The 9,587-nt window shown below is 33.5% G+C and overlaps 2 protein-coding genes across 2 annotated transcripts; both read left to right on the top strand.

The window, feature by feature from the left end:
- The first annotated feature begins 349 nt into the window (after positions 1-349).
- On the top strand, positions 350-1,380 carry LOC106755117 (dirigent protein 22-like). The gene has a single exon (XM_014637212.2). The coding sequence runs from the start codon at positions 682-684 to the stop codon at positions 1,249-1,251; it is 570 nt and encodes a 189-aa protein (XP_014492698.1). The 5' UTR covers positions 350-681; the 3' UTR covers positions 1,252-1,380.
- A 721-nt stretch (positions 1,381-2,101) lies between these two features.
- On the top strand, positions 2,102-5,995 carry LOC111241222. Its single transcript, XM_022778151.1, has 7 exons — positions 2,102-2,156; positions 2,954-3,111; positions 3,629-3,687; positions 4,055-4,071; positions 4,975-5,034; positions 5,636-5,701; positions 5,875-5,995. Exons 1-6 carry the CDS (start codon positions 2,102-2,104, stop codon positions 5,698-5,700), a joined length of 414 nt encoding a protein of 137 aa, XP_022633872.1. The 3' UTR covers position 5,701; positions 5,875-5,995.
- Positions 5,996-9,587: the final 3,592 nt, after the last annotated feature.

Raw genomic sequence — 9,587 nt, 5'->3', positions numbered from 1 at the left:
CATTTGAATTTCTATCAGTTCAGTCATTTTGTGATCCTGATCATCACTCTATCCTTGGGAACCTATCACAAAATCGAGATTAACTAGTAGACAATTGAATTTCAAGATTTTATTTAATATTATTTTCTTATTTTGAAGAACTAACATTACCCTTTCAAAATTTAAATAATAATTTACACTTCAACCTTCTGACTCTTACATAAACAATCACACACTTACTTATGTAAGAAAATAAATTATCACTATATAATTTAAGTACAAAACGAACTATGTCTCCCATTTATATACTTTCTCTTTCCATTTGCAAAATCTACAATCCTCAATTCTCTTCTTCTTCCATTGTCTCTCTCTCTCCTCTCATCTTTTTCCGACTCTCCAAGAACTTCAAAATCTCTTCAACATGTGCATATTTCCGATAAATCGTGGTGGCGAATGGCGTGGTCGGTTATTATATTAATCCAACTTACATATACAAGTGCAAACCCATATTAAATAATTACATTGCAAGAAACAAACACGACATTGTCCATGTTCATGTATAGTATTTCTTATTTCTTCAGAAGAAAAAACAAAACAATGACACTAACCAAACATATGTTTTTCAATTGTCATCTCCACGACTTCATATTCTTGCATTCATTGTTCTCTTAATGTACTACACTTTCTCTAACCACCATAACCATGGCTACCAAATTCCTCTTAGCGTTCCTTGTCATCTCCTGCTATGTCCTTTCCATCTCAGCAGACAAAGAAACAGGTTTTGTGGGGTCAGTAGATCCTAAGTCCTTAAGCTACAAGAAGAAGCACACTTTTAGCCACTTCAGGTTTTATTGGCACGAAATCTTCAGTGGAAGCAACCCTTCCGCTGTTAGAATCATTCCACCACAACCAAAGTATACCACAACCACCAACTTCGGTTTTGTGGTAGTATTCGACAACGTGTTGACCCTAGGACCCGAGTTGTACTCAAAGGTTGTGGGGAGTGCTGAAGGGTTGTACTCCTCTGCTTCACAAAAAGAGTTTGCCCTTTTGGTGATTATGAACTTCGCGTTGACCGAAGGGAAGTACAATGGTAGCACCATCACGTTCGTGGGGAGAAGCCCCATCGCTCACAAGGTGAGGGAGATGCCTGTGATTGGTGGCACTGGTGTTTTCAGATTTGCCAGGGGCTATGTTGAAGCCTCCACCCTCACTTTTGATCCCCAAACCAGGAACAACACAGTTGAGTACAACGTTTATGTTTACCACTAACTGTTGTCTTTTGAAGGATGTTGTTGATTTGATAATTGTAGTTGTTGTTCTTGAAAAATGCTTCAGTATACCACTCTGTTTCTATTTATGTTTCCTCTTTTGAGGTACCATGGAATAAAATCATGTTTGAGCAAGTTTAAGAATATGGAATACAATTCATAATGGTTAGTGTCTGGATACCAGTACATGAATAATTGATATATAAACACTACAAAAATAGTAGAGGCTTATAGTTTTGACACATTTAAAAATTTTAGATGAAAAATTTTTTATTTTATATATAAGATAAATTTAGTTTATCGAAAACTAGTTTTGAATTTTTCTCGAAAATTTTTTACAAAGTGATTATAGAAAAAATTATAAGACCATCATTCATGTCATGTTCAATTTGTTTGAGTATAAAGCGAGATACTAAACAAGTTTGAATACTCTACACATTTTAAGAAATATTTATCACGTCTTTGGGTTTATAATATTTTATTTGTCAAGAATAAAGGTGATTAGAGGTAGGCAGACTAAAATCCTTAATTAATTCGCTCCTAAAAATGTTATTAAATATTAATAAAGCTGCTATAATTAACCTTCGAATAATATATATATATATATATACATATATATATATATATATATATATATATATATATATATGTGTGTGTGTGTGTGTTTTACTTTTACAAAAATTAACCGTGACTAATTTTTTCATGTGTCTATAATCAATATATTTCTTCTCGTTTAAACCAGCTTAATACATCATTGACTATTGTTACATGTTAAATATGGAGAGTGTATAGAATGATTGATGTATATGAAAAGGACGAAGTGCCAAAAAGGAATAACCATTCATAATTCTATGAGAAGGACACATGAACGACCAAATACATATAGAGTTCGAAAGATCAAGATTTGTAAATTATGTTAAAGGAACTTGTCGCTATCTACTATTATTGTATAATGCCAAATAATAATGTAACAATGCAAATATTAATTTTTTAAAGGTGTACTCCAGTTTGGAAAAAAGTTCGTTTGTGTTGACATTTTTATTTGAGTAAATTATAGAAATACTTGTACAACAATGTATTAGATAGTTAGTGTAAAAGTCTGACATTAAAGTGTATTGATAATAATAATAATATAAGATTAAATTTTAGAAACTGATAAAGACATATTTAGGTTATATAAGAAACACACAAAAAGCATTCGTGAATTCAATTAAGTGTGCGAAATAGATTTCATATATACTAGTGCAAAGTTTTAAATCGGTAATCCTATATAACGATCATTCTCATATAGACTATAATTTTAAAATTTTATTCAACTTTATCATAAAGGTTACATAAAAGTCGTTATCAAAATCAAAACATAACGATAATTGCATTTGAATAACCATAGTATTCACTCTTTTATGATGGTTACAGTTGAATTATCATTATATTTTTAATTTATATTTATGTGAGAAACACTAGTGAAAAAACACCTTTCTATAACGAATCTATTATGACGGATAAAAATCATTCGTTATAATAGGTTGACCGATGACAGAATGGTAATAAAAATAAGACATATTATAACATAGTTTTATAAATCAGTTATAATATGAAATGTGATGGCAAACATGTAAATAAATTAAACACATTTTATAACTTTGTTTTAAAAATTAGTTATAATATAAAATACTATACTATAACGGATTTTTAGAAATAAGTTATAATATCTCTTCATCTTTCATTTTTTCAGATCCACTTGGAGAGAGCACTTTCATTTCTCACGTCAGAGAGCCTCACTCTCATTTCTCTCCATCTCGATTTCTTGGCATCTTCCTTCTCGAGAGAGATCTCCTCGCCGCACACCGTTATCGTCACGGTAAGCCTTCTTCACTCACGGAATCATCTTCATTTCCTCTATCCTTCATTTTCCACCAAATCATAGTCTAAACCCTCCATTGAGGTTTCTTCTCCTTTTCACAATTTCCATTCGATTCCACTGATTAAAACCTTGTTTTCGTTGTTAGAAACCTTTTCCACTGATTCAACTTTGATTTACACTGATCAATCGGTCCAAAATAGGTTTCCTTCTTCTTCTAGGTTTCTATCAAGTTTAATCCTCTGTTTTTTGTTCTTCTAGGGGTGTCGAGAATTTGCCCTATTTAAAAGCCCCCGATTATTGGTGAAATTTGATTTCCCGCTCTGAAAACCCTAACTACCTCTGAGATTGAGTGAACTGGGAAGGGAAGCAAGAGCGAATGGGGCAGAAATAACGAGGAAGTAGCATGTGCCGACAAACACTTATCTTTTGTACACAATACTAAATCAGTATCTTCCTTTTGCAGTGTATCATCAGGTATTTATTCTAAGATGCCATTTCTTTTTCTCTTTGGCAGTCTCGACCATTTGGAGTATCTCTCCTCATTGCTGGCCATGACGAGAATGGACCTAGCTTGTAAGTATTTATTTTTCCTATTATGCAACGGCTTGTTGTATGTAGTGTAATGGAGTTATTCTTTTGGTTCATTTTTCTGTGTTTAGTCAGTGATTTCATTAAATATTGTTTTTGGTGCATTGCGTGGATTAAAGGTATGTATAGAGTTTGCAACTCAATTCTACGAATGTACCATTTTTAATTTTTTTAAATCATGCAAAGTTTATTGGTTACTTCTTCAAAATAATACTAAAGAAATGTTGATCAATTGATCTATTCCTCTTATTAAATTGTTACTTTCCAGTTCATCTTTTAGTTGGCTTTCTTAATCTAATCCGGACTAATACTGTATTCTCTTTTTGTGTTTTCACTTTGCCTCGATGTAAAGCTTTTCCAAAATGAGAGGTAACGTGTTTCTGCTTCATATTATTCAAAGCATTTTGAATTATAGGTCGTGATTTTATATTTTTTGGCATTTTTTCTTTTCCTTTTGTGCCTCTCATCTTTCTTAGTACCGAGCAAGATAATGAGTATCTTCTGGGTTTATCACAAGCATAAATGTGATGGCGGAAGTGGATGTCCCTGGTCATGCAGCATCATGGTAAAGAGCTTGTGTGATGTTCATACTTTTTTACTGTGATGATAATCTGGTAGATTTATAAACTTATAATAACGTCTTGAAAATGGTGCTGCTTGAAAACCTCAGAGTTTCTTTTACTTTATCTATTTATATAGATATTTCTTTCAAGAAATACTTATGTTTTCCAAAGAAAGTTAAAGCTTTCTAGCTATGGAATGGATGCAGCTGTGTCATGAAAATTTGCTCTGAATGGATTCCTATGTCTTGACATCAGACACTACTTTTGAAAAGTTTTATTTTGGCATTGATCTAATCATTTTACGAATTTGAACTTCAATTGGATGCTCCAAAATTTAATATCTGCAATGACAAATTTTCTAGAGCAGAAATAAATTAACGTTTATCCGCTCTTCTTTTCTGTTTTGGGGTGTTGGATATCCTGATCTTTGGCCATCACCCTTCTGTAAGTAGCCACTAGATGTTTCGAAGAAGTTTACTTTCGATGTCCTGTCTGGTATTCGAACAGGTTAAGTCCCTATAAAACATGCATCACTTTGTTTAGCTTATATCTTCTTCCACTCTACCTTGAATCTTACAAAAATATCAATATTATGGAGTTTGTCAAAACTACCCTTGGACAATACCAAGTTATGCTCATATCTTTCCCTAGTATGTAATCTGATCTAAAAAAATAACTTTCTTTCATTCTCCTGTTCTAAATTTTGCGGATATGAGAAAAATATTCCCATTTGAATTATTTCACTTGGGTGGTGATGAAGTGAATACAGGTCAGTGTGCAATTCTTTCTTCTTGCAGCTTGACTTAAAAGCTCAAAATTGGCGTTTTATGTCTATAACTGAGCTTCCTAATACTGAGGTTATGGCTATTGAGGTTCCTAATACTGGAAAATGAATGTATCTTTCTCTATCTGCGTCTGCAAATTATGAGATATCTTGTTGCTTTGTAATTTATGCTTATGGCCTAATACTTTAAATTTAATTTATGCTTTTTATGGTTTGCTTTTATTTCGTAACCTATATGGAACATATTGGGAAAACAGACTGGAGGTATTGACTAAGTAGAGACTCATGGTTGCAAAGTTTATGGCCTTGCTTTTCTTTTTTAATTAATCCCTAGAATAGTTTTCTATTAAACCATTGTTTATGTTGGTATGTATACTAGGCGAAGGAGATACATGCCAATGTTATTCACTTAAAGATTCTTAGCAAACCTTTTGCATACATTTCTTTGATTTATATCTAAGTTGCTCATTGTTNTTCATTAATTTATGGTATTAGTGAAACTCTATACCCTTGGAATAATTTCTTTTGTATAATAATTAAGCAGTTGTTCATTGTTGTTCATTGTTACTTTTCATGTCATGTGCAGTCAAGGGGTTCAACTCGGGATGGTACTGGAGTTCACGACAGCATAGTAAATCAGCTTCTGACTAAGGTCAGTAAAGTTTTTGAATGCTTTTATTGATAGAAGAGATATCGTTTCTATAGTAGTCATATCAATATTATTTAGTTTAAAATAAGAAACCACTTCCAANTGTTTATTTGTTTTTGTCATCATCATTACTACTCCAATTGTCCAATAATTCNTAATCTTTCCTTTCTTTACAGTCTCTCTGCATCATCTCTTCGAACGTTCTCTTCCCTAATTTCTCATCCCTTTGATCGAAGAGGTGAAGCTAGTGGGGGATAGCGAAATCACGCAATGGTGGTGGCTTGTGGCTGTTTCCGGTGGTGGAATTCGCGATTTGGGCGAAAGGTGTAGCGGTGGTGGAGCGAACTCGACGGAGTTACAACGGCCGTTGCGGGTCGAAGAAGGAGGCGTTGCGTTGGCACTGTCTACACCTGCGACGACTCCAGGTGTAGATTGTAGAAACTTGACTATAATGTAGTGTAGGTTAATGTTATAGTTGGATTTAATATATGGTTTGATGTACAAATTATGTATTAAATATTATTACACAATTTAATGTTTGAAATGAATTTCATTATGTTGATTTAATTGAATCGATTTATTTCATATTATATTGATTATAAATTGATTGATGAGATTATAGTACAAGAAATTAATTGTAAATTGAATGAATATGTCAAATGTAATAATGAATTTTTTTGTTTACAAAACAAGTTTTTATGATAGGTGAACAATGTATGTAATAAAAGCTTATTTCTAAAAGGTATATATTATGATAGGTGAACACTTACTTGTCATACATATTATGATAGATGAAAAAAATCTCTTTCATAAAACTCTACATATTATGACAGGTAAATCTAGGTGCATCATAATAAATTAGCTATATTATGACTGATAAGTGAAAATCTGTCATAATAAACTGGACCTATTATGATAGGTGACAGAAAGTCTGTCATAATACACTGGACTTATTATGATGGACTTTTCTGTACGTTATAAAAATGCACAGACCTATTATGACACCCAAAACTATAACGCCAGGTTATCCGTCATAATAGGTCATTTTTACCCATCATAAAAAACGTTTTTTCCACTAGTGAAATATCGTTTCTATCCTTTTGCTATGTTTGTTATATTAGCTGGCAAGATATTTTATTTTCAGTTAGTGAGTGGTGGCCAGACTATATTTTCTTTTACTTTTTCTTCTCTTTCGTTTTGTTCAAGATATGCTAAATATATATTCAGCCTTCTGTGACTCATTTGTTAGGTTGGAATAATGAGGATTAAAGTTCATTATCATTTCTCTGTCATGGTATCATCGCTGACACCTACTACTTCTTTTGCTTAAGCCTTCTTCCTCATTTTTTGACCATGGCTTCTCTTAGCCATCATATTACACAGACACCAGATCACCTGGTGAATCAGGCAAACCCAGTTTACCTTCATCCAGGAGAAAATCCCGCATTAGTGCTTGTTTCACCTCTTCTCACAGAAAACAACTTTCACCAATGGGAAAAAGATATGGTTGTAGCACTAGAAACCAAAAACAAGGAGAAGTTCATTGATGCTACTCTCCCTTGTCCCATTATCACATATTCGCTTCACGAGGCTTGGCGTCGTTCCAATCGAATGGTGATGTCCTGGCTCACACGGTCCATGACTCCTTCGATCAATCAATCAGTGAAATGGATGGATACAACATCAGAGATTTGGAGGGATCTCAAGGATCGATTCTCACATGCTGATAAATTTCGGGTTTTTGATCTTCAGGATCAAATTATCGCTTTTCATCAAGGTGATTTGCTTATTTCTGAGTACTATGCGAAACTCAAAATCCTATGGAAAGAGTTTGAGCTCTATAGATGCGTTCTTACTAGCAATTGTTTGACTCCTTGTGCCTGTGGACTTCTCGCCACACTTCATAAAGAAAGAGAAGATGATTATGTGATTTGATTTCTCCGAGGCCTTAATGAGAGCTATGTTGAGATTGTTGACAACACAAACTCTATATCAATCTAGTTTTTTATGATGACAACACTATGCTTAATAACAGTACATATGTTGATGCATTACATGTTCTTATGCTATACTGATAGTTATATCTATTGAACATGTTTTGATGTACTGTGGTGTATGTTCCTATGTTGATTGTGTGATATATTTGTGGAACATGCTTACATGCTTATGTGCAATGCAAACAGTTTTATCAAAAATATTTTACTGCACATTTCGGAAAGTGAAAAATCACAAGCACTTTTATGAACTTATAATTGTGTGATAAAGTTATAGTACAGTCGACTACATTGATAATGAATTCAGCTACGCTAAAACCTTTGTACAGTTTTTGAGAATTAATGCTATGTGATGTTATGAGTTGAAAAGAATTTCAAAGTGTTTTTACATGTGTCAGTCGACTTTGTCCAGTGTACATTTGACTGTATCTTTGATCTGTTTTGGAATTTTCTTATGCTTGGGCGCTCCAACGGCTATATTTTTAAAAGTTAGTTAAGCATTGATGACTTGGTCAACTGTATTAAATGTGTGTTGATTTTTGTTGACTGTCTGTTATGATTGTAATAATACAGTCGACTAAATTAGTAGTGTATTCGACTGAGAAACAATCTGACTGACAGAAAACTATAAATAGGCTGAACACGAATTATTCATAGACTTTTGATGCTTTAATATTTTCATTTCTTGTTTCAGATTGAATTCTATGTTAATGGCTCCAAGAATTCTCCAAGAAGACGGTGGTGATATTTCTTGAGAGAGATTCAAAGGGACAGAACTTGCACGCTCATTGTGTGATCAGAAACTGCACAAAGAAGGTGCTTCTTGATTGATCATTGAAGGCTTGGCATCCTATGAAGTCTGCTACATTCTATGAAGGCTTGGCATCCTATGAAGACTGTTATGTTGAGGCTGGGCATCCCTTGAAGAGTGCTGGAATTTACACGTTGAGGATTGTTCGACGTGGGTTCAGATTGCAGAAGAGGGGATTCTTGTTGCAAGTCTGGTTTTGGTTATTGCAACTATATTTTGGTTTTGGGTTAGAGAGGAGATTTATTATTTTGATGTGAGGTCTTCTATAAATTCCTTGTTGTAAAACCGCAACCATTATAGTGCATTTGCTTCCTCGGTTGGAAGGACATTGGATGTAGGCATTGTTGGCCTAACCAGTATAAAAACCAGTTTTTGATTTTCTTTATCCCTGCACTCTTTATTTCCAGTCGACTTTATCTTTTACGCAGTCAACTACATTTTTCCGCTGGATATAAATTTTCATTACTTGCATTTCAAGAAAGATAAAAAAGGTTTATACTTTTGATAAAAGATTGCAAAAAGATTTTGTTTTTGAAACAACACCAATTCACCCTCCCTCTTGGTGTAAAAACGAAGCATACCTGTTTTCCAACAATTGATATCAGAGCTGGTTTTCATAAGATATTTGAAAATTTAGTCGACTCTGTTTTTATATTATTCGACTATAAAACCTGGGGATGGCTTCTTGTTTTCAAACTTTTGGTGAAGGTGCTTCAACAAACAGACCACCTTTGTTTACTGGTGAAAACTATCTTTTTTGGAAAATTAGAATGCAAATCTTTCTTGAATCGCAAGATAAGGGAATTCTAGATGCCACTTTGAATGGTCCTTATGTGCCTACAAAACCTTTTACCGAATGGACTGCTGATGAAAATAGAAAAGCTCAGTATGATGTTAAAGCTAGAAATGTAATTGCCTCTACACTGACAATTAATGAATTTTTCAGGATATCTCAATGCAAATCTGCAAAGGAAATGTGGGATGTCTTATAGGTAACTCATGAAGGCACGAATGAAGTCAAGAGAGCTAGAAAGAACTCCCTAATACAAGAGTATGAATTTTTCAGAATGAAGGCTGGAGAAAA

Source organism: Vigna radiata, unplaced genomic scaffold, assembly GCF_000741045.1.
Source record: "Vigna radiata var. radiata cultivar VC1973A unplaced genomic scaffold, Vradiata_ver6 scaffold_261, whole genome shotgun sequence".
In the NCBI taxonomy this organism is placed as follows: domain Eukaryota; kingdom Viridiplantae; phylum Streptophyta; class Magnoliopsida; order Fabales; family Fabaceae; genus Vigna; species Vigna radiata.
This window is presented reverse-complemented; position numbering and strand designations above follow the sequence as displayed.

What these genes read in the sequence shown, in the direction of transcription:
- LOC106755117 (XM_014637212.2), top strand. Translation starts at nt 682, where the DNA reads ATGGCTACCAAATTCCTCTTAGCGTTCCTTGTCATCTCCTGCTATGTC.
- LOC111241222 (XM_022778151.1), top strand. Translation starts at nt 2,102, where the DNA reads ATGAGAAGGACACATGAACGACCAAATACATATAGAGTTCGAAAGATC. An exon ending in AGTTCGAAAGATCAAGATTT is followed by an intron (nt 2,157 to 2,953) that starts GTAAATTATGTT and finishes TTTAGAAATAAG; the next exon opens with TTATAATATCTCTTCATCTT. An exon ending in TGGTGATGAAGTGAATACAG is followed by an intron (nt 5,035 to 5,635) that starts GTCAGTGTGCAA and finishes TGTCATGTGCAG; the next exon opens with TCAAGGGGTTCAACTCGGGA.